At 50.6% G+C, this 24,253-nt stretch overlaps 2 protein-coding genes across 4 annotated transcripts in view; one reads left to right on the top strand and one right to left on the bottom strand.

The window, feature by feature from the left end:
- The window catches only part of ATG7 (autophagy related 7), a 196,949-nt gene extending 183,500 nt beyond the window's left edge, over window positions 1-13,449 (top strand). The window contains exon 19 of the mRNA XM_080915043.1: window positions 10,519-13,449. Within this exon, the coding sequence (XP_080771169.1) occupies window positions 10,519-10,551 (33 nt within the window). The 3' untranslated portion in view covers window positions 10,552-13,449. The remainder of the gene's footprint in view (window positions 1-10,518) is intronic.
- Window positions 13,450-13,547: 98 nt separating this feature from the next.
- VGLL4 (vestigial like family member 4) overlaps window positions 13,548-24,253 on the bottom strand; it is a 72,703-nt gene continuing 61,997 nt past the window's right edge. For all 3 annotated transcript variants that reach the window (XM_080914306.1, XM_080914304.1, XM_080914305.1), the window contains 3 exons: window positions 15,195-15,390; window positions 14,166-14,289; window positions 13,548-13,872 (listed from right to left, as the gene is read on the bottom strand). In XM_080914306.1, the coding sequence (XP_080770432.1) occupies window positions 13,601-13,872; window positions 14,166-14,289; window positions 15,195-15,390 (592 nt within the window). In that variant the 3' untranslated portion in view covers window positions 13,548-13,600. The remainder of the gene's footprint in view (window positions 13,873-14,165; window positions 14,290-15,194; window positions 15,391-24,253) is intronic.

Here is a 24,253-nt window from a genome sequence, read left to right as displayed (position 1 = left end):
GGGAGGGAAGTGAGTTTCCAGTGGGGTTTGACCAGCAGCTCATCCAGGAGCTTGCTCTCTGGTCCCTCTTGTTGGAATTGGATGCTGTATTGTTGTTCTCAGGGTAAAAGCCTCTTTTTCTGTAAACTTATGAAAGTCTCTGTTTTCTTTTTTTGAAGATTTTTTTTTTTAGTTATGTGTGTGTTTGGGTTTTGTACACGTGTGCAGGTACCCACAGGGACCAGAGGCACCAGATAAGATCCCTGAAGTCACAGGTTACACAGGTTACAGGAACTGGGAGCCACCTGACATGAGTACTGGGAATCAAGCGTGGGTTCTGTGGAGGAGCAGAGTGGACTTTACTGGCTAAGCCAACCTCTCTCACCCCACAGTCTCTGTTCTGAGGCAGGAAAGGCTGTCATTAAGCTTAAGTGTGCTGTCTAGGAAGGTGGGGGATGGGAGAGGACAGTGGAGCTGGTTTTACACACAGGCCATTTCTCAAAGCCACAGTTTTTCTTTCTTAGTTCCATAACCAAAGCGTCGCCGCAGCTTGGCGCCTGTTGCTTATCAAATTAACTAAGAAAAAGAGGAACAGGAAAGAAACTAGAAGCAGAAAGCTGGTCTGTTTGTAAAATGGGTTAAAAGAGTGTTTATTAAGGGAAACAACTGCCCTTTCATTTTTGCTCTTCAAAACAGAAAGGCTTTCATGTTATAGCCAGTTTCAAATCTTGGAACTCTGCTTGAGGCATGTTTCCCACCACTGGGGATGAGCCGCCATGAGGGGCAAGCTGGGATCCACAAACCTAGAGGCTGGAAAAGTACTGCCCAGCAGAACCTGGCCAGCCTCCTGTACCAGGGAGACACTGCCACACAGGCTGGCATGGCCCAGGCTCCTCAGAGGATGCCCAGCCTGAACAAGTCCAAGTGGCTGGAAAAGTACTGCCCAGCAGAACCTGTCCACCCTTGGGTCCTAAGGGGAAGCCACTAAACCAGCTGGCATGGTCGTGCCCCTTGGTCCAAGTCTTAGCCTGGGCACCTGCTGCCAAGGATGCACCAGTCTGAAATAGATCAAGATACGTGAGTGAAACAACTCTGGTGAAAAGCCATGAGTGTTAGCGCTGTGTCCTGCCACTGTCGGCTGGGCAGCGTGAGGCTTGACGGCGTGGGCGCCTGTCCTGAGACATCTCTATATTTAGGCATGGGCCTGAGAAGCCAAGGTAAAGAAAAACACCCCCGAGCTACCTCAGAACACTGTTGCCCTTGGAGCTGTAGTCTTGTGTCTGTCTGTCCTTGCATCTGCTGCTCACCACAGGCCCTGTGTGCCATGGTGTAAAGACAGCGCCCCCAAACCACAACAGCTTGGACGGCATCAGCCCTTCCTGAATGGCAGTCCTTGATGCTGGGCGGGTATGTGCCACTGGGCAGGGACCACACACAGTGGCTTCCTATTTGCTGTACTGAAGGGACACCGCATACTCCATGTTAGGAGAGCATGACACAGAGCTCTGAGTGGCCCTGTCCACTGTCTTCTATATCTCTCAAAATCTGCTGTCCTGGAGTACATGTGGAAACTGTTATCTCCCTCCCGAGGCCTGGTGGCCTCCTGGCCATAGTCCCTGTCTTCTCATATGGGCCTTCAAAGTCTCCGTGCCTGGGAGGAACAGTTCTGCTTCTCTCTCCTGGCTCAGCCCAGACAGCTCATGCCCAAGCTGCCCTGTTGGCTCTTCCTACAGCTCTTCCTAGCCAGCCTTCAGCTCCCTTGTTGCTACTGTCTCCTTATAGACCCCTCCTCCAGGAAGCCTTCCTGAAAGGCCAGATTTCTTGGATGTCCTGCTTAGGGGACATCTCTGGGGGTCATGTAGACATTTCTGCTGGAACTTCCCATTCTCTGTGACCTAGACCAGTCCCATCCCCTGAGAACCTTCTCTGAACACTCAGCCTTCTGCTCCCTCTAGCTCAGTCTTCTCCATGCACCCATCTAAAGACCCTCGCTGGACTCATGATGATTCCCTGATTGGATTGAAGACTTCCCAAGGGAAAGATTGAGCCAAACATCTTTGCCTCAGTCTCCTGAGTTCCTTACCCTGAAGGAGGTGGAAATGCACTCAAAAAGCAAGAATGGGAACCACACAGGTCTCCAAGTAGCTTCCCATCAGGCTTAGGAGTGTGACTGTGGTATAACAACTCCCATCTGGATTTCTTAGGCAGGAGCCAATGGGGAAGCACAAAGCTTCCCTGAGGCCCCCACTCTTCTACTTACTGTGTCCTGCCACCATCAGTTGGTCATGAGGTCCTGTGATAGCCATGGATGCTCATTCTGAGATGTCTCTATATTTAAGCAGGAGCGTCAGACAGCCAGGGTAAGAACAGATATACTCATGTCCCTTCAGAACACTGTTGCCCTTAAGCTGTGGCTTTAATGAGAGGGAGAGGGGAGGGAGAGAGTGTATGATTCTCAATGGTTTCCCAAGAACCTTCTAGTCCTGGGGATCCTGCTAGACTCACCTCTTACTCTAATGATTAAAGACACACCCTACCCCACCCTAACACTCTCTCTCTCTCTCTCTCTCTCTCTCTCTCTCTCTCTCTCTCTCTCTCTCTCTCTCTCAAAACCTAAGCGTCTCTATACTTCCCCAGCAGGGAAAGGATGATTGCATGTGGAGGAAGGAGAGTCCTGTGCCTATATACTATAGGTCCTCAGGCATCCATCATAGTCTACGGCTCCTGCCGTAGGGACAGGATGCCTATGGGCTCTTGGTAGCTACAAGTGTACATTTCAGCCTTGGCCCCTGAAGCCAGAAGAACAGGAGAGCAGAGGTTGAGGTCCAGGGGGTTGCAGATAGCTCCTTAGAGCAAGTTGGACAAAACCCGCTGTCTTTGAAGACTGCTGCTGAGCAAAGCATCCTACAGGTCCTGGTCTCTCCAGCCCCTGCCAATCCAGGCTCAAGAAGAATGAGGCCGGGTAACCAGGAGCTCAGAGTCTTCCTAGCCTGGCCTGGCAACTGTGCTCTGACCCCTTTTTGTTTTCCTGGGAGGGAGTCTGGAACTGCGATAGGTCTGCTCCTTCCCATGCTCTTTGGCCAGATAGAGAGGAAGAAATCAAAACTTTCCATTTCCCAAGCAAAGGGCAGAGTTTGGTGCACACCTGGTGGAGGATGTTTGTGTTCAGGGAGGTCTTTGCTGTCTGCTTTCAGAGTAAATGCTCCTGTGGTCACCCTTGGATAGGGTGCATCCTTAGACAGCTGGCCCATTGGCCTCAGTATCCGCAGGCATGGACCCAGCTGCTGTGAGCTAGCACAGGGCAGCCAGGACCACCCTGCTGGTGTAGGGCCGGAGCCCTGGAGCTGCTGTGTGAGGCTGCTCACCTTCTACTCCCAGTGCTCACAGAAAGCAGCAGTGCTAGCAACAGCTATTGTTTTCTCAAGTTGTAAGACTTGTTTTCAGCACAGATGCTCCCAGGACAGCCTGAGGAGCTTCATAAGAGGAGCCAGCGCCCACGTTCTGCCTCAACATGCTCTGATGCAGTGTGACAGGCTCTTTGCTCAGACTTCCCAGCCTCCAAGTCTAGGAGCTGAAGAAACCTCTCTTCTTTATAAATGACTCATCTTGGGATCTTTGGTTACAGCAACAGAAGCACACTAAGAAAAGCCTTAAGCTGAAAACAACCCAATGCCATGCCTTTAGCACATGCGGATGCTGACTTGCTGTATGCTGTGGATGGCTTGTCTGGAAGTAGTCAGTGCCCTTGACCTCTGAGCCATCTTTCCAGCCTGCTAGAACTTATGTGTGGTGTGCAGTGTGAGGCAGCTCCTATTTCCGACACATCTTGTCCTTTTGGCACTGTAGGGCTGAGGGTCCCACATCTGCTCCACCACATGGCTCTGCCACTCAGGGAGGCAAGATGTGGGAAGTTGACCATGCTTACCCCACACCATCACCTGGGTGCCACTGGGATCCACGGAAGAGCTACGAACAGAGGGGGAGGCCGTGGGTTGGACCTAGCCTGGAGCCGGGGCAGGGGGAAGAGGAGCTCTGGCTGATCCCACAGAAATGAGTCCTTGGCTTGATGGTAGCAGGTAGCAGTCTTGGTCACATCCTCTACCTGTGGAGGGGCTTAGGGCACTGCCCTTGTGACTGATGGCCACAAATCTATCGAGGACTGCAGCTAATAACAGGGACCTGGTGCCCAGGAATCAGGGGAAACACCTACTGTCCCTTCAGGGTCACTGGGGTATCAAGCCTTAGCTCAACCAGGAACCACAGTGCCTTTCATGGTCCTACATGATACTCTCCGTTGAAAGCTACTTAACCTGTTGAATCCTGTGGCACCTTTGGTGAAGGTTAGCTGCCCCTTGTCTCCATTCCCTTGTCTTAATTTCTCTGGTACTCAGGAGGAGTTCAGGGCTGGGCCCAGTAGACCAAACCCCTCTGTGTTTCTGTCCTTACTGGATGCCACGCTGTCTGCTTGATGTAGCTTTAGAGAGGGTTTAGGAGACCAGTGTCTGTACTGTGTCTTGGAGGTGATGATGGTCAGCCCCAGAGGCAGAGCCCTCAGGACTCTGATCAGAGGATACAAACCTAGCACAAGCCTTTCCTCTGGAATGGGTCCCTTATCCTGAAGGTCCCCTTTGTTACTGTATATAAAGTATTAAAATGAGCTCCCAGAAAACCTGTACAAAGCCACATTCTCCCCAGAACTCTGAGGGATCTTGCCTTCCTCCCTTCTACCCTCTGATGATGACCCTAAAAGCCCTGTGAGGTAGAGCACAGGCAGTGAATGTGCCTGCCCCTTTAAGGTTTTCTAAGGAACCCAAAATCAGAGCTACATAATGGAAACCACTTTGCAGCCTCCAGCATGGCCATTTATCTCAATCACCAGTACATTTAAGATGTGGGCCAAACATATAAATCATATCTTGAAAGAAAGTATGTTGGTGCCACAAAAATTACCCTGTATTCTTACCACCTAATTTAAAAAATGTGTTTTGAAGCTTAGGAGAGTGCAAACAAGCCCAGGCTCTGCTGTCTGTCTCCGCACGCATCCCACCTCCTGTTCAAGCCACAGAGGGGCTGAAGCACAGATTGCACACTCTGGTGGGCCGTGCTTAGGCTGCTCCTTTTGAAGGTCAGTGAAGGTCAGAGAAGGCAAAGTCTGCAGGTGGTCTGCTCCCATTGTATCAGGTATCTCCTACCTCAGTGGCTCATTTGAGGTGACAAACATGCGAGGATCTCCCATCTTGAAACTTCCCTGAGAATTCTTGCTCAGCAGTTCCTGGGAAGTTGGGAGAAACGAGTAGATGTGTGGATCTTTCCTACAGACAAGGCCCCCAGCCCCAGTTCTTGGAGAAACCCCCTAGTGTGTGTCACTTAGCAAAGAGGAGTGAATGCACACCTAGGGTCCCAACAGTAGGAATCTTGTTCTCCCCTCCTGGCCTCTTCTTCTTGTGCTTGGTAACAGGCTTCAGGTTGATTTTCTCCTCTAATTCATTTGTAAACATGTTTATCTTAAATCTTGCCTGCAAACAGACCCTGCGTCCCTCCCTGTGCCAGGGATGAAGGCTCTGGCTCTCCCTGAGGTGGGAGGCAGAAGTTCCAGTCCAGGCTTGTGGGACCTGCCTTACCTCTTTTCCATGCACCTCACCCTGGCTTTCATGGGACAGTGTCCCTTCCTTGGAGGGACAGTTGATCTCCATGCCATAGAGAATGTGCAAGAAGGTGGGTAGGTCTCTAGGTGTAGGGAGCTATCAACTCCCTTTGCTGCTCCACCTCCTCCACATCTCTATTACAACAAGAATAACAACAACAAAAAATAGGTCTAAGTGGAAAGTTCCAGAAGGAGATATCTTAGGGTTTCTTTTGCTGTGATGAAACATCATGACCCAAAAGCAAGTTGGGTGGGGGGAGGGTATTTGCCTTACACTTTCACACTGAAGGAAGCCAGGATAGGAACTCAAACAAGGCAAGAAGCTGGCAGCAGGAGTTGATGCAAAGGCCATGGAAGGGTGCTGCTTAATGGCTTGCTCTCCATGACTTGCTCAGCCTGCTTTTCTATAGAACCCAGGACTATCTGCCCAGGAAAGGCACCACCCACAATGGGCTGGGCCCTCCCACATCTATCACTAATTAAGGGCATGCTCTTACAGGCTTGCCTACAGCTTGATCTTATGGAGTCATTTTCTCAACTGAGGTTCCTTCCTTTAAGACCTCCTAGCTTGTATCAAGTTGACATAAAACCATCCAGGATAGGAGTTGACATAAGGTTACCCCTCAGAGCCAACTTTATACTGTGAGGGTGTAATCCACCCTTGAAGTAGGTAGGAGAGGTGGGATGGGTAGGACATGCCCTGCAGGGGCAGCATGAGGGGGATGCGAGAGGTAGGGAAGAACCTGGTAAGCTGACAAGACACTACGGCACAGAGTGAAAGTCCTGAAGGGAGAGGTGGGCCCTTCAATTTGTGCTTGGGGACCAAAAGAATTAAGGGGCTTTTCTGATACTTAAAGGCTTTTTGAGGGATGGAGGGGAGCTGCATATGATGCTTGTCCATGTGGCATAGTCTACCTGCCAATGAGCATGGGCTATATATATCCTTACAGTGCAGTTGCAAGGAACTATGGCTAGGCTTTCTCATAGCCAAAAGTGCTAGGAAGGGAACCACCAGGATGGAAACTGTAGGGTGTGTGGCTTAGGTTTCCAAAGACAAGGAAAGGCTGCTAAAGGGTCTGTAATCTGATAGCCCCCATCTGACCCCACCACATGGGAAGCCTTGCTTATCTTCTGCCCTGGGTAGGACAGGCAGGCTGTATCTGTTTCACACTATTGCAAGTTCATCTGGAAGTCTGTTCCAGAGGGGTAGTGGAGACCCAGCATCAGCAGAATCCTTTGCCTGCTTCTCAGATGGGCACCAGGTGGCTGTACAGCACCCACAGCCAGCCTTGTCTTCAGCTCCCAGCTTTTCCAGGCTGTGTACTCTCTGCTTACTTCCCCCCACGACCCTCCCAGTACTTTGCTTCCTGCCTGTCTGTCAACCTAGAATGTCATGGACCATACACCAGTCCACAGTCCATTAGCCTCATCATCTCATAAGCCTCGTCCTCTTCTGGCCCTCACTTTTCAATTAGGTGTTTTATCCTAGGAAGCCCTCCTGGTCTTAATGTTACCTGCTGATAGCCCCAACCCCAAACCTAGGCTCCTCCCTTACCTTGAAAAGGGTCTGTGAGGGACGGTGGCGCACAAGAAGAGGGTAAGTAGGTTCACATCCCTCAGAAGGAAGACTGACAGGCCTTCCCACTTCGCTCAGGGGTTCTCACTTCTCTGATTCCTCCTGGGGTGTCTATGGAGGAGGCTCAGGGGGTTCTCAGCACAGTCTATTCGGTTCCTAGTCCCTGTCCCTTGCAGAAGAGAGATATATTGTAGAGGTGGGAAGCAGGCTGTGCAGAGGCTTATGGAGGTCTAGTAAGGCATGAGGACTGCCAACCCCAACTTTCACAAGTTGCAGTGTGGTTTAAGATGTTTATATTAGCAAATGAGCACTTTTAACACACCCCAAAATATAATTGTGCCATTCCCGGGTTATGACAGTGTATATGGAAGAGGCCCCTCGGCCCATGGTGTACACCACAGTGTGGTCTAGAGCAGACCCAGGCTGAAACCGGCTGCTGGCAGCTTCTTTCCAGAGCCTTCACACCAGTGCTGCAGACTGGTAACCTTGATGGCTGTGGGGCTGTGGAGTCAGGCACACTTCCACTGGCACCTCCCATAAGCCCCCTCTCATCTCAGAGTCGTGGCATAGCCTGCGGTCTTTCCTGCCCTGCCCTCCTTCAGGGAGACTATGATGTCTAAGTGAAACACACTCTTTCCTCTCCAAGCTGCCTTTGGTCACGGTGTTTATCACAACAATAGAAATCCTAACTAAATATACACATATGATGTGTGTGTGCACACCTGTGTATACCCATGTACATATGAGATAAGGCACATCAGTCCTCATCTTCCACCTCATTTGAGGGCAAGTTCTGTTTGACACAGTGCCACAGGCTGGCTGGCCCAGAGTTCCTGAAGATGTTGGTCTCTCCTTCGCATCTCTGTAGTGGTCACAGACACATGCCACCATGTCCAGCTTTACATAGTTTCTAAGGACTTGAAACTCAGGTCTTCATGCTTACATGGCAAGTGTTTTATCCACTAAACCATGTGGTTTGGTTGGCATATCCCTGAAGACCAACAGGTGTCCGATGTGAAATGTATGTCAAAATTTCCTTTCTCCTTTTTGTGTGTCTTAAGAGATCTTTGTCTTCTCTGGCTGCAAGCAGGACCTTCTAAGGATCGCAGCCTTTTAAACAAGTTTTGTGACCGGTGGCTATATTGTCCACAGTGGGCTGGGCCCTCCCACATCAATCATTAAGAAAATGCCCCACAGTCTTGCCTCTGATTGGAGAGTTTTGGTTTTTTTTTTGTTTTTGTTTTTGTTTTGTTTTTTTTTTCAGTTGAGGTTTTCTCTTCCCAAGTCAGTCTAACTCATGTCAGGGCAGCAAAAACAGAAACAGCAGAGAAATTTTAAAAGCTTTATAAAAAATATGGAAGGCATGGTGGACTCATCATAACTCCAGCACTTCGGAGGCTAAAGCAGGAGGATTGCTGTGAGCTTGAGACTAGCCTGGGCTATTGAATGAAACTTGGTAACTGTTCTATGCCAGCACCAACCGTTATGACAAGTCACCATATTCTTCATGCAGAAGATGACTGGAGCCTGCTCAGGCCAGTGCCGTCCTGGGTATCATGTGAACCCCACAGGGAGCATGGCCAGGCTGCCCTTCATTGGCCCTAAAAGTTGGGTCCGGAAAATCCTAATGGTTTCATAGTAAACACTTTGGGTGGCCCAGGCAGTGCCAGCAGCAACAGTCCCACTTGGTTACCCTTTGAGCTAAGCACCTGGTTCAGAAGAAACAAGCAATCTAACCATGGCAAGCTCTACCTGCCCATCCAGAGGGTGCCACTGCCCAGGAAGGCTAGGCAGAAGATTCCAGAGCTCACCTTCCTTTTGTTCCGATACCTCCTCCCACATCCCCCTCCTCAGCATTCCCTTACACACTAGCTGCCCGGCCTTCCCTGCATAAGGTCTCTCCAGCATGGCTGTGTGATCTCAGGCAAACTTTTACTTCTCTGAGCAGGAGTAAGACAGAATGGGAGTAGCAGCTCAGCAGTCTGCACACAGCCTTCGTCACAGATGGCTATGCAGACGTGCTTATTGAATGAGCCAGTATGATTCAGGAGTAGCTGAATCATGCTGCAACTTGAATGGCTCTATCTCCCGACTTAGTCTTAGACCCAAAAGACCAGGTCCAGGGGCTCTTAAATATGGGCAAGGCCACCTAACCCATGAGCCCTGGTTAGGATCTGGGACCAGAAGGACAGTGCCCTACAAGACAGGTGGCAAATCCTTTTCTCTCAGGCCAGGGCCTGTATAAAAATGGAGGGACAGTATGAAGGACCCTGCCACCCTTGCAGGAGAGAAGTCATTTTCTGTGTTGCTTTCCACATCCTTGACAGCCAGTGCTGCTATGAGCATAACTTGACCAGACCTCCCACCTCCTGCCAACAAGCTGTTCCTTCCCGCAGCTCTGCAAGGGCTGAGGTATCCTTGTGCAACCCATTCCAAGAATTTTGGAAGGCTCTGAAGGCATAGCTCTCTAGGGGCCCTGGACTGCTTAGGGCACCAGAGTCTTGGGACCTGCTGTATTGACCTCAGGCCACCTCAATGCAGAATTTTTGCCAGGAGTTACTGGGACAGAGGGCTGGCCTATGGGGCTACCTCCTTCTCAGGGTGTTGCTAGAGTGGGTTCCCTCTCCAGTTTATACCCCTTGGCTCCCCAGCTGTGGTGCTACCCTGCTCCAGGGATGGGAGAAGCTCCTGCCACAGACCTGTGCTAGGAGAGCCAGGCAGAGTTCTGTATGATGGGTATGTCCGGCTGGCCACAGTCAGGTGCCTCACTGGGTCAGACTGAGGGACACACTGAGGGACAGAGGGAAGATCTTGTAGTCTCTGGTCTGTTAGCCTTCGTAGGTGACCTGAGGTTGTGGGGGAGGGCTGTTCTAAGTACCCTTGCCCCAGAGTGTTGTTGGCACCTGACCTAAAGTTAAGCGTAGACAGTAGGGCATACAGGATAACAAGAGCTCCTGCCCTTCTTGAGCACAGGGAACAGCTGGACAAGCTGACTGGGCCAGTGATGCACGCTGCAAAAGTCGGGCCAGCGGGGCACACCAAGGATGTGGAAGAGGATGAAGGGAGGGGCTGCTCAGCTGTTGCTCCATGTTCACATTCACTCTGCCTTTGAGGCCATGTGAAAGGAAGAAACTTGAGGTTTAACCCATTGTTCAAGAAACCAGGATGTCAGTCCCTCCCCAAGTTGGGAGGCATACGAAGTGCCTGTGGGGAGTGTGTACCTCTGTTGTCATAGCAGATGGTACTTGGGAAATGTCATCTGTGAGCATCGTGGGGCAGCAGAACCCCCTCAGCTGAGTATCTCCCTTTTTCTACACAGATCTGGGACATGAGTGACGAGGAGACCGTCTGAGGCAACCACAGCTCAGGAGTACTTGGCCCTCAACGCAGGACTGTACCCCAGGACTGGTGATCTGCCACCTCCCTGGTCCCTATCCCCACACCTCTGAGGACTAGGGTACACCCTCTGCTGCACAGTTGCCTATGCCATCTCACCAGCTCTGAACCCAATAATAACCTTGGCATTGCCACTGATCTGGGGCTCAGGTCCTTCCGTGTACATTGATCCCTTCTCAACCTCCACACACTGTTGCCAAAGGACTCCCCAAAAGGATCTTTTCACCATGGTCTCTGACCCAGCATAGATCAGACGTGCTGTGCTAGGAGCCCCACAGGGAAGGCACCTGCTGTGAGCCCTGGAGAGCAGTGAGTGCTGAGCTTGTAGCCTCAAGTGTTCCAGTGGCAGACCAAGCTGTGAGCATGCTGTGGTGCCACCCCGCTCTAAGGATGGGAGAAGCTCCTGCCACAGCCCAGCCCTGGTAGAGCAGGGCAGAGCTCTACCATCGGGGTGTGTCCAGGTGCCTCACTGGGTTGCTCCTGGGTGGGCTCCTAGCAGGCCCCCTCCCACACCTGTGATCCCTCACGTGGGGAAACCCATGAATGGCTGACTTCAGCAGATCTCAGGAAGGGGGACTACAGAAAACCTTGGCCTAGCTGCAACAAGTACCCCTACCCATCTGTACAAGACTTCCCACAAGTAGCCAGGCCTACCCAGGCACAGTACCCCACACCCCACATGCCACCCTAGGATTCAAGAGCCACACACAGCCTTGGTTTAAGAGCACTTTATTATTGTTCTTAAGGCTACTTTTAAGTACAAAAACAAAAAAACAAAAACAAAAAAACAAAAAAAAAAGATGGCCTGCCAAACCTTTTTTTTTCTTCTTCTTCTTCTCCAGGAAAAAAAAAACAGGCCACAGAAAATGGTATTTTACAGATTTACAAACACAGAGAGGGGTCAGCACGTACATAGATGGCTTGGTTCTGGGGAGGTCACAAGCTCCTGCCCAGGCAGGATGGCACACTCCTCAGCTGACATGTGTGGTGTCCTACTCCAGGGCACAGCCTATTCCAGATAGGTCAGTGCACCAGGGACCCCGCCACCCACACTGCCATCTCCCGCGCCCCAAACAGCGCTGACCCACGGGTATCTGAGGCCCATTGCCCACAGAGCCAGTCCGCGGTGCGGTTGTTTTCCTGTGACAACCTCAGTAGCCTGTAGAATAACAAACTAGCGGCTATGAATGCGGAGGCAGTGTTGTCTTGGAGTAACTGTGTACCTGCACGATTACAGACACACCTACGGCAAAAAAGATCAACTTTTTTTTTTCCCAAACAACAACAACAAAAAAAAAATGAATGATTACGATAGGAAAGGGAAAATTAAATAGCTACATATCATTAACAAATTAATTGTTCTTCAAAAAATACCTACAAATTTCTCTGTACATTCTTTACGCACAGCGTAATGATGGTCTTTAAAATTACCTATATAAAAAAAGTGTTCTGAACAATTCTTTTTTTCCTACAGAAAATATAGGGGCCTGAATGCCAAGCTTGGAAGCCCAGGAGAGTGGAGTGAACCTTGTACGGGGCAGTAGGAGGGCTGTCCATGTTTGTAAAGGCCTGTAGCCACCCTGTGACTACGGGAATCAGTCCCCACCTTTCCATCCATGCCTGTGTCCCAAGTTCAACAGCTAACCTGTTTCCTCCTACTGAAAGTCAGCCCCATGGGCTCCCACATGCAGGAGTCCATAATGCCTTGTGGGGGAGGAGCTCCTGGCCAGGTGATGGCTTTAGGTGGGCCAGGCCAGGGGACAGAAATGCTCAAGGCTGGGAGAAGCAGCAGCTGTCAGTCATCCCCAGCCGTGTCTGTCCTGCTGGCTTCTAATGTCTAGTTAGTAGCTATTAATAGTGCAGGAATAGTGGTGCAGGAATAACTGTATGGTCAGAGGAATGTGTACAGCCTTGGCCCCAGCAGAAGAGGGCACGCACGCAGCCCCATGCTGCAGGCTGTCAGGCACCTGAAGTTTGGCCAGGAGTTGGAAAGAAGCAGTCTGTGTATCAAGGACCCTAAAGACATGCACTCCAAGTCCCCAGCCCAGGATGCAGAAAATCAGCAGCAACAGGGCTTCCCCAGCCTACCACACCCACTGGCTGTGCGCTCCTCTTCGGAGTAAAGTGAGCGTTGACTCATCCAGAAGCACAGCTGTCCAGCAGTGAATGTATCTAGGGCTGAAACTGACGAAACAGGCTTATGCCGACAAGAAGCTAGACCAGAAGCCAGCCAGTGCTACAGTCTGGGCTTAGTCAATAGAAACCAGCGAGACATGCACCATGTCAGAAGCACTATGGAGTCCTCCAGCCTTGGCACCAGCCTCACAAACTGCAGTGTTCAGAGAAGGTAAATGCCCATGGTCAGGGGAAGTCTGCAGTCCAGCTGTGAGCACCTCAAGCCTAGAGAAAGACCTAGAACCTGCTAGAGACCTTCTAAGTTCAGCAACAATGCAAGCACACATGGTCAGAAGTGTTCCCTAGCAGTTTGCCCCCAGTACTGGCATCTCAGACGGCTGCCCAGAAGGCAGCCCTGCCCTCCCTAGTGCAAATCAGGACAGGTCTCTTCAGGCAGACACATGCAAATGCAGACTGAGCCAGACCCCAGGTGGAAGCCAAGCTGTGCAGACCTGGCCTCAAAAGCTAAGAGCACAAAGCGTCCGGATCCCCATGTCGTCATGGCTTGTGACTGAGAAAGGGCCGCAGGGTCCCGGCTGCCAGGTGGCCGACCTGCAGAGGTTTCTTTGGTAACCAGGGCAGGAAGCAAGGATGCTCTGCTGGACTTAATGCTCTGTGCTGTTCTGTTGCCACATTGTATGAACACCAAGCAAGTATAAAAACAGAGCAGAACAAAAGTCCAGACAACATGGTTTTGCGAATAAACCACCCACCCACCCCCTTCCCCCAGGATTTTTTTTTTTTTTTTTCTCTTTTCTTTTTAAGCACTGACTGTTCAAAGCTCAGGCAAACCATGCAGATTCCTGTGTGGTCAAAGTGTGGCTCCCCCTTCAGGACACCACAGAGGGGGAGTGACTGTGGCTGACCATGTGGGCAGTGGGGCTGGCTGGCTGGCCCCTTCGTGAAGCTGACTCCGGGCTGCTTGATGCGCTGTCTTTGGCTGCCTTGATCTGAAGCCATGTGTCACCTAGTGCTTTGGCAAAGTGATCATCCACAGAGCCAGTGATGGACACCGAGTTAGGTGCCGGCTCTGGTTCCTTGTAGTTCTTGCCCAGGCTCCGACGGAAGTGCTCTTCCACCACAGGGTCACAGGTGGCAGTTGCTGCAAAGGGGTCAGAGGACAGATAGCTGCATCAGTGGGTCCGTATCCCACCCAGTGATACACACTATTCAAGTGTAAAGCCAGAGAGTTTTGTGGCACTAAGCAACGATGGTGGATCCTGGAGCCCAGAGGGGCCAGGGACAGAAGGTGTTCTCCATCCCACCTGAACCACTGGCCAACTCAGATACACACATGCTCCAAACTCTACACTAAGTGAATTTTAGGAGGAGAGGCTACAGTCCATAGCTTAATCCAGGGTTCCCACATGCCACAGGTTATGGTGGAAAACTCACCACTGGGTGGTCTCCGGTAGCTGGCAGACCCAGGTGCAGAACAGCCGCTGTGTGCGATGGGACAGTGAGAGAGGTTGCAGTTGCGGGCACCCGCAGATGCACAGGTGATGACGGAGGGCCGGTTCTGTGGGAGGGACAACAGGTCAGCTCCTCCTGGAGTCTACTGTGCTACACAACAGCAGGTCTACATGGGGAGACTAGACTAGGGTGCCCTGCAGGTGAGCCCCTGACACACAGCATTGCCTAATGGCCAGGATTTCCTCCCCAAACTGACCAGAAGGCTCAGAGTCCACCAAGGGTAACATGGAACCACCCCCCTCCCTCCAAGCTGCCTCTGTGCTTTTAAAGTCTCTTGCTACAATTTTTGTTAGAAACCTTACCCTTTTGTTGTCTCTGGGGCTTTCTGTGTGGGGGTAAAAGCCTTGTACATACTAGGCAAGTTCCCATGACCCCTCTTGCTCTTTGTAAGTCAAGGCCTTATGAAGTTGCGTCAAACTTGTAATCCTCCTGCCTCAGCCTTCCAGGTAGCTGATATTATATGCCTATACTATCAGGCCTGGCCTTGTTTTTTAAATATCGAATAATTTTATTTTCCTTTAGTAGAAGTAGTAGAAGTAGTAGTAGTAGAAGTAGTAGTAGTAGTAGTAGTAGTAGTAGTAGTAGTAGTAGTAGTAGTAGCAGCAGCAGCCTGTGTCCTAATCACAGGTATATGACCACTGACTTTATAGGATCTGAGCCCTAAGCAAACCACTGACATTTAACTTAGGCCTTATGAAATCATAGGGGATAAGGACCTTTCAAGAAGATTGCTACACCGATCCTGAGGAAGAGTACCAGGGAAGATGCGCACACAAGCCAGGGCCAGGCTCATCTGAACCAACCCTGCACTGTGCAGAGACAAAGAGAATAAGGGTATCAAGGTCCCTTCACTTCAGGACTTCTGCTCTTGGAGCTCTTGGTCCCCAACATCCAGCCTGAGGTGGCCACCTCCATATAAGAACTGGCCAGGCTGCTTGACAATATACACACCTGCTGCCGCTCCACAGCTGACCTTCCTGTGTCACTGTTGTTCTTAGTCAGGGCAAGAGGCTGCTCCATGAGGCTGGGGAGGGATGCATACAGGTGGCCACCATGCAGGCTCACAGCGGGGGCTGCAGCCCGCTCAATGGGACTGCGGCTCCGTTCCCGGGGATCTCTGCGGCAGTCTCCGTTGACAGTCTTATTCCTGCAAGACAGGGCCACGCTCAGAGGGGGATAACTGGCAAAGGAGGCCCTGGTGAGGAGCCACGTGCTTTCCATAAGGTTCCCACACTAATGCTAAGAGCAGGACCAAGAATAGGAGAGGCACCTTTGGACCTAAGTTGGCTTTGTGGCCTCCCTCCTTCCCTGCTGGCAGACATGTCACTTAGAAGTGTTGCCCACCTACATACAAGATCTACATACAAGGCCAACTTTGGGCACAGTTGGTCATTGGGAAGGATGGAAATGCTGATGACCCAGAGAAATGGTGCAGTCTTATAAGGCAGTTCTGGAGTGGGACCACAGTGGTGCCTGCTCTCAGAGGTGTCTCTGTCTCTGTCCAGAGAGGACAGTGATGAGCACTGCGTCTCCTCCTGCACGGGTCTGCTTCTCGTTACTCTGTAAGATGGCAGCCAGTGTGCAGCACTTGTACCCAGAAAGCAGAGCAGCAGACACTGCAGAAGACAGCAGCTCCCCTGAGCTGTGAGCGCCTACACATCAGCAGATGCTCCATGGACCACAGGCCAGCCCCTCCTTGCTGCTTCCTCTCCAAGGGCCCGTAGAGAGTGTCAGTACAACTATGGAGTGAGAACCCGCAGGCCCAGCTTACACAAGATGGTCCAAACTCAGCTCTGTCCTCCCTCCATCTACTGATTCTAGAGCCCCTTGGGGTCTGTCCCTTTTTAAACAGAGCAAACCTGTTCAACCTCACAACTGAAAGGCAAATGGGAGCCGATTCCCAAGACTGTAGGAAGTTTCAGGTTATTCTTTTAACCCCGGCTTGGCCTGTTCTTTGCTATCAGGGAAGTGGGTCATGTGCACTCCTGCTGTGAGCAAAAAGCAGCCATGCCTGCCTGCTGGGCCAGCTAAATGTAACACCAGCAAATGTCACACAGACCACACATGTGACAGCGATACCTTTTATTAGTGGCCAATTAACTTCCCATTGTAAGAAGTGGCACAGCACATCCTGGGTACCCAGTATCCCTTTCTCCCACAGGTGGCCTGTAAAACTACCCTGCAGTACATCTTAAGCAAAGCTCTCGTCACACACATCAGCAGCCAACCCCTCTTCCCAACTGCCTTTCTCTGCTCACCTCTGGCTCCTGCTGCAAACCATTCATAACCACCTGCCAGGAAGCTGCAGCTATATTGTGCCTGAATGTCCGCTGGCCCTGAGTTTCAGTGTAACCCTCAGGGCAGAATCCACCACACTACTGCTGGTCACCTCTGCCTGTCCTACACTAGCACTGAAACCTTTGGGGAGATGAAATCCTGCCTGCCCTGAGCTGCAGACCATCTGCACAGAGAAAAGACAACAGAGTGCAGAACAAGGGGTGGGCAGGCTCATGGGGAACCAAAGCTGACCACAGTGCATCCACAGCCTTCACATGATTCTACACTCACAGAGGCTCAAGCAGCAGACTTTAGCACAGACAGGAAGCTCCCAGAAGACCCTGTGGCAGGCAATGGGTACAGAAGAACCCGACACGAGGAGGGCTGGGGATCTGAGGAAGACTGCAAGAAGACTTGGGCAGACTGACATCTCTTGTTCCCTTCACTTCAAGGCCACCAGTCCTTATCACCTCCCATTTTCGGTGCCCACGTCATTTTCACATGGCCAAGCACCAACATCAAAGATGAGATGCATAGAGAGACCAGAATTGGGTGGTACCTAGAGGGGCCTTCAGGACTATGCCTAGGAAACCAGGCAACTGGCACTGGGTATATAGTACATCATCACACAAAATACCATGAAACAGAGCAAGCCTGGGAACATGCTAGTTAATTTTAGTAAAATTACACATCACCTTATTTCCAGCTCATTTTCCTGGTTCCTGGAGCTTAAAGACAGACATTGTTTTCCATGTCCCTCCCACTTTGAATGAATCACAGCCCAGAGCGTCCTGTGCCGTCAGGATGCTAACCCCAAACCACACACATCCTGCAGCTCCTTAAAGACCAAGTTGGTGGACAGAAAACCAACACGGACTCTGCTGGAACCTAGAGGACTCATGGGGCTGCCTGGAACAAGGTGGGCACCTCTAAAGAGAAAAGGAGGGTAGCTAAAGAGAGACCACCACACTCATCCAGCCCAGGATTTTCTAGGGATAGTCACCATGTGCTCTGAAGACAAACAGAATTTGGAGAAAATAGACTAGATCACCAGAAGTACATTTCTGAAGAAAACGTGGTAAAGCAAGTGTCTGGCCTCTAACCAGGTACAGACTAGAGGGCTAGCCTCATGCATCATCTTGTTCAGCCTCAGGAATCATGGTACATTGGCAGGGCAAAAGAGTAAGGAAGGACCCACCCAGCCTCAGGCTTCCCACAGGATATCCTGGAGGTAACAGTGAGCCTTCCTGATGCTAATCTGTGCTGTCCTCGCTGCACTGCGCCCTGGGAACCTGGATGACAGTCTCAAGCCTTCCCACAGTCTAGCACTAATAGTTGTGGGGACAGAAGCTAAGCCTTTAGACCCTCCCATGACCAACCTAGAGGTCAACTGCTTTGACCAGGAATGAATCGTGTCATTAGTGGGGATATGATGGCTCCGATCATAGCCTCTGTGCCCCCAACCCTAGCTCCCAGCCCTTGACAATCAGGAAGAAAGCCACGTCACCACTACCTCAACGCCAAGAAAACATGAGTGCCATTGAGGTTGCCTGACATTTCTGTCCCCTGCCCACAAAGGTGCTGTCTCACTTTCTGCTCAGTGCAATTTTAAAACTCAACTTCAGGGAGCTAACCAACCAACACAGACCTCATTCTCTGCCAGAGGAAGCTGAGTCCTAAGTCCCGGCTAGGATTGAAGCACTGGATAGGACAGCCCCCACACTATTCACCCCTTGCTGAGAGCTCATCCCTTACTATGACTCCAAAGTGGGGAAGAGATGCAGAGGGGCCCAGGCACTATCTGAACTTACCAAGCTGCTTTGTCAAGGACTCCAGTGCACCGCTCACTGTCTCTAAAACCTTCCCTTTCCCCACTGGGGTAGAGAACTGTTTCTGTGCATCTCTCAGCAAGGTGTTTGACTCTCTCATGAACTGCCTTTAATTTCTGTCACAGGCTGAATGTGGTCCACTGATAGGTGTTATATGTGACCAGAGCTAATAAGATGAGCTCACCAGAGTCACAACTCAATGCCACTGGAGGGTGGATAAGATAGCAGGCACTCACAGGGAAGATGATACTAAGAAATCCTTCAGAAGAAACCAAACACTCTATGGAGACAGGCTAGCCTTGATCTCAAGAGATCAACCTGCCTCTGCCTTCCCAGTGCTGGGATTAAAGGTACAGGCCAAAGCCAGCTGAAGAAACCAGTCTTGAATAGCCCTCATAGTGGCATGGCACAAGCACTCCTGGGCTCATGATCTGCCCATATTCCTGACTGTTCTGGAGCATGCCAGTATGTGTGCTGCAAAACAGCCTCAGATGGGTACCTGAGGGAAGACTCCAAAAGGTGCTGTCACCTTGGGAGGTCACAGATAGGTCTGTGGAGACAATAAAAGCACCATGGTCAGCCTTCAATAATGCTATTTACAAGAAAAGCATAGAGTTTAGTCCGGTTCAGCATGTCAGATAAAAGGGCTAGAAACCAGTGCTGCTGGGAGCTTGATATTGGGCTAGCCTCTACTAATGTGTTTGTGCCTTAGTTTTTAAGCTTATAAAGGTATGAAGAAAACATTTTTTTGGTCTAGCCGCATAATAATTTTGTGCTAATTGTTATCATAAAACTCAAAAATGTAAATTAAAATTTTGGAGCCAGCAAGATGACTCAGGGCAAGAGCTTGCTTGCCTTGCAAACCCAGTGACCAAGGGCTCCTTCCTCAGGACATGCCTGCCCTTAAGGGCAATGGCTGGCTTCTCAGGCTCACAGTTCTGTCTTTCCACTGCTTTGCCATCACCCCTGCAACTCTGTTGCTCTTTGGATATCTAGAAATTCTCTACAGTGATGCTTTCTGCTGGCTGACCCATAATTAATGCACCTTAAACCCTTAGAGCCGTGGCTCCTCATGGTGCGGTGACCCATAGCGTTGTTTGATGAAGCATAATGTAAATATCTGGTCCCTCAGATAACACATGCTGTGACCCTCAGCTCAGCAACTCTGGATGGCACTGCAACCTGCCATGACCACAACTGGGGAGCACTGTACCCCACTTTCCCCCAATGCTAAACTGTAGGAGGAGGGACATTTCTTCCCAAGTCCCAGAGCAGGCAGGTGACAGTGCAGGGGTCCCAGTGACCTGGGAGTCACCTTCTGTAGCTGGGGGTAAAGGCAGCCAGTAGAGCAGCCTGAGCCACATATCCTGCCACCCTTCTGATGAGGGCTGGGTCACTTGTCTCCATGACTGAGCCCAGGAAAGCAAGGACACCTAGGAGCTGTGACCAGCAGCCACAGGGTTGCAGCATACCCAGGCTCCTGGAAGCTCAAGTGTGAGCCTCATTTAAGGGAGAGAAGCAATTCCATACGATTGTAGAGCCTGTAGCATCATCCAGTTCACTTCCTCCTGTCATGGCGACCGCAGGGCTCTTACAAGCACTCCTCTGTGAAGGCACAGTGCACTCCCCACAGAGGCAGAGTCCTGCTCACCTTCCTCCCAATGCAAACCATGGGGACAGTTGAAGTTCCTTTTCCTTGTGTTGCCCAGAACACCACACACACCCATCTACTTAAAAGATGTGAAATAACCAGGTGAATCCACGGTGGCGCTAGCTCTGTGTCTCAGAGGCACAGTCCCTCTCACAAGCCAAGCTCTCCCAGCTTCCCCGGGCTGGGCCTCATACTCGGCTCCGCTCTGACTCCAGCCCCAGCTTCCCCAGACCAGAACTGTCTGCATGTGTTTTACATCATTAGCTGAGACAACAGAAAGAAACGGAAGCCTGAGAATCAGGTCTGCCATGAGACTGGGGGATGGGGAGACCCCGTGTTAGCCAAGCAAGAGCTGGTCCACCTGTGGCCACAAGCCCTTGGGGACTACACACAAATGGGCCAAGAACCCATGTGCATGCCAAGCACGGTTTGCAGAGCCGGCAGATCATGTGCTGCACACATGCGCACTCAGATGCTAATGAATGGAGATGCTGCTGAGATTAATAAATGTTCATTTAAGATCCCTGCTGCTCCTGGGTCTACAGCTGTTTTTGGCATTATGCAGTCTCTCAATGAATGATACTTAAAAAGTACAACCACTATCATGTTTTTGGCATTAAGCAGTCCTCAAACTAGAGAGGGATGGAAAGCATCAGGCTCTTCCTGCCCGAATCCAGCTGCCACATCTGCCATGGGCAGAAACCTCTAGACCACTCCCTCTCCACCCAATGACAGGCACCACTGGGCTGGCTTTTATACCGCCACCCTTTAGGGGGAACCCGGACCACTAAGATGAAGACTGAAAAACAGGGTAAACGAAGAGGCTGGGAATATGCCAGACTCCCAGTACCTGTCCCCTGCAGACCTTCCCCCGCCTCCATCTCCTACCCCCAGCTTCCTATAGAGTATGCAGGTTCAAAGTTCCCTACGCTTAGGACGGTCATGGCTGACCAGGAGAGTAGAGACAGTCCCTCCAGCCACCAGGAGGGATACATTAGACTCAGACCAGCCGGCATCTTGCGAAGCACCAGGAAATTTGTGAATGAACGGGCTTTCAAAAAGCAAACGTATTCTTGGGAGAAACCAGCACCATGAGGCTGAGCAGACAGGGGTTCCAGGAGAAACTCTAGGAGGGTAATCTACCATGACATCCACCAGAGAGGAAAGGTCTGGAAAGTGAGCCACACTCCCCACTGTTGTGCTGCTACAAGGCTTTCAGAGCTTCAAGCTAAATCTTAGGAAGGCTCACTCCTAGTTTTTCCTCCCCACATTTGCAGCAAATTGCTAGAAAAATAACATCAGACTGTGGGTGAGAGCATCATAGGCTTCTTCACCCTGCCCAAGGTGTGGGGTGGGCACGTGCGGTGGCACGAATGGCTGCTGGGATGTGACTTCTTTCCTCAGAACAGAAAAGCGTGGGTGACAGGTGCCTCCAGAGACCATGTCTCTCTGCCTCGTCTTCCTCTTGGAAAAACTCGGGAACTTTATTCCTTCTTCCCCTGCAGGCCTTGTCAGACAGGCAACAAACACCAGCCCATCCATGGTGCCGTACACCCCACTAACTAGTAGTCCTACAGCAGCTGCCACTGGACGTCACCACAGAGGAGCCCAGGGGACCCAAGCCCAGGGAAGGGCTGGCTCCTTCAGCACAGTGGTAATCTCTGAACTGCAAACCAGGAAGTATGATAGGTGAGAACAAGACCAGCATGAGGATTGGCCCAGGCCTTCAGTGCTCTGTGCCTGTGTCCCATAAGAAGGTGAGGCCTGAGGCTCAGTTCCCAGCACCCACAGGGCAGCTCACAGCCATCGCTGTAACTCCAGTTCCAGAGAATCCGACGCCCTCTTCTGGCCTCTATGGGCACTGTACAAACCAAACACCCACACATGAATTAAAAATAACAATCTAAAATGAAAGGTGAGGTCATACAGAAAGCTTTCTTTCAATTCAGCTCTACCTGTGACTCGCTCTGGGGCAGACCCCCTGCATTCCCATATACATGTGTAGTCCCCATTGGCCGCACACACACCACACACTGCCACATCCTGCACAGGAGAGCTAACAGTCTGGCTGGAGATGACAGGTTCAGAATGACTCTGGGATCTTTCACACATTGATTCAACACCGAATAAAAACTAAAAAGGATGGTTGGAGAGATGGCTCAGTGTGTAAGATCACTGACTGCTCTTCCAGAGGTCCTGAGTTCAATTCCCAGCAACCACATGGCGGCTCACAACCATCTGTAATGGGTTCTATATATGTGAGTAGTGTACTCACATATATAGAATAAATCTTTACAAGGGAAAAAAAAAAAAAAAACTAGGAAGGTTTTTCTTCTTCGGTCACCAAGAACCCTGACTGGCCTTAAAGATTATAAACTACAACCGAGAACAACAACAAAAGGCAGCCATTACCTACCATAGAGCTAGCTCCATGGACCTAGGTATTGAGACTGCCTTGTCCTTGCTGAACTTCATCTTTCCAAAAACTGGAGAAGGGGGGGGGCTTTCTTTTAATACATCTATGGAACTTAGCAATAAGCTTTAAATTACTTTAAGGAAAAATGTTTTTTTGAGTGTTACCCTGGTCCTTGGAAACACTCCAGTATGCTAGCAACTGGTTAGGCTGGTTATGTCTCAAGACTTTTCCATTCTTCTTTTTTGTTTTTTTCCTGGTTTCAAGATAGGGTTTCTCTGTGTAGCCTTAGCTGTCCTGGAACTCACTCTGTAGACCAGGCTGGCCTCAAACTCGGAGATCTACCTGCCTCTGCCTCCCGAGCGCTGGGATTAAAGTCATGTGCCGCCGCCACCCAGCTGTTCTCCTCTAATCTTAGAAGCTCCCCATAAACACAGAGGCCATTACTAAAGGTCTACTTCATCTCTCAATCACAAAACTGCCCTTCCCAACTGCCATTCAGGATCTTGCTATATAGCTGAAGCTCGCCTCTAATTTGAGATTCTCTGGCTTCAACGCCCCGCTCCCCTTACTGTTAGGACAGTAGGCATTCGTCAGCATCTACAATTCTCTCTCCCTGAGCTGTGCACTTTGCTTTCCTGGGTGGTTACTCACATCTAAGCAATGCCCCGGCTGTTACAGTCTTCTTTAGAGCTACCTTGGAGCTCTGAAGAGGGAAATCAATGAGCAAGGGACCCTACCAACTTTCTGTGCCACGCTGATGTAGCATTTGCCCTAGAGCCACGTAGGAGATTCTAAGACCTACACCTGTCCACCCTACAAGAGCTTCCAGAAGCCAGATTGCTATGGCTCCTCTCTAGAACCCATTCAACTGCAGTCACTGCCCCTGGAGTCCTCTGACTTTACCTGTGTGTGGGGATCCAGCAGTGGACAGCTGGCCTTCCATCCCTCTGCACTAGACATTGCTTCCCGTGGCACTCCTAAGTGTTCGTCAGTTGAACCAAAGTTCGCCACTAGCCCTGCAGTTTATTTCTGGGTTATGGTAAGGGATATAATACCATTAATTTTCTCCTTAGATTTATTTTTTGTGTATAAATGTTTACCTGCACAATATGGCATGGAGTACCCTAAAACTGGAGTTACAGCCAGTTGTTATCTACCATGTGAGTGCTGGGAACTGAACTTTAACCTCTTGAGTCATCTCCCCGGCCCCTACAATATTGTATTTAAACATGTTGTCCAGTAGCACTGAGTGTATTCACACAGCTATACAAATCTTTTACCACCACCCACCCCCATGAGTTCTCTAATGTCCCCACTAAGCACTGAAAGCCCAGGCCGGCCAGGCCAGAGAACAGCCAGTCCATATTACCTCAGGATGGGCCAACCGGTCTCCATGCCAGAGGCTTTGTATTAGATCAGCCCATGTACCACCATCATTCTGACTCTGATTTATTTTGCTTAGCAAATTCTCATGGCTCAGCCATGTATGTTAGTCTGTGTTAGAATTTTCTGCCTCTATAATTCTGACTGTATTCCACTCTAACATAGAGACCCATGCTTTTAGCTACCCGCCCATTAATGGGCATTTCCCTATGCTGTTACCACTTCCTGACTGTGTGAACAGAGCCACAGTGAGTGTAGGTGTTCAGATAGGACCCAATACACACTCAATCATTCTGTGTAAATCCTCAGAAGAGGAGCTGGCGGGTCACAGTGTGGTTCTCAGCCTAACACTCAGTTCTTAAGAGTTCTGACAAATCACCAGCAGTACACCAGAAGGTTGGATCTCTAGACCGTGTCTCTCACTCACCAGCTGTCCCTCACTACAGAGAAACCA

The sequence above is a fragment of the Micromys minutus genome (genome assembly GCF_963924665.1).
Source record: "Micromys minutus genome assembly, chromosome: 3".
NCBI lineage: Eukaryota > Metazoa > Chordata > Mammalia > Rodentia > Muridae > Micromys > Micromys minutus.
Note: the sequence above shows the minus strand (reverse complement) of the source record. Positions and strands in the feature narration are given on the sequence as shown.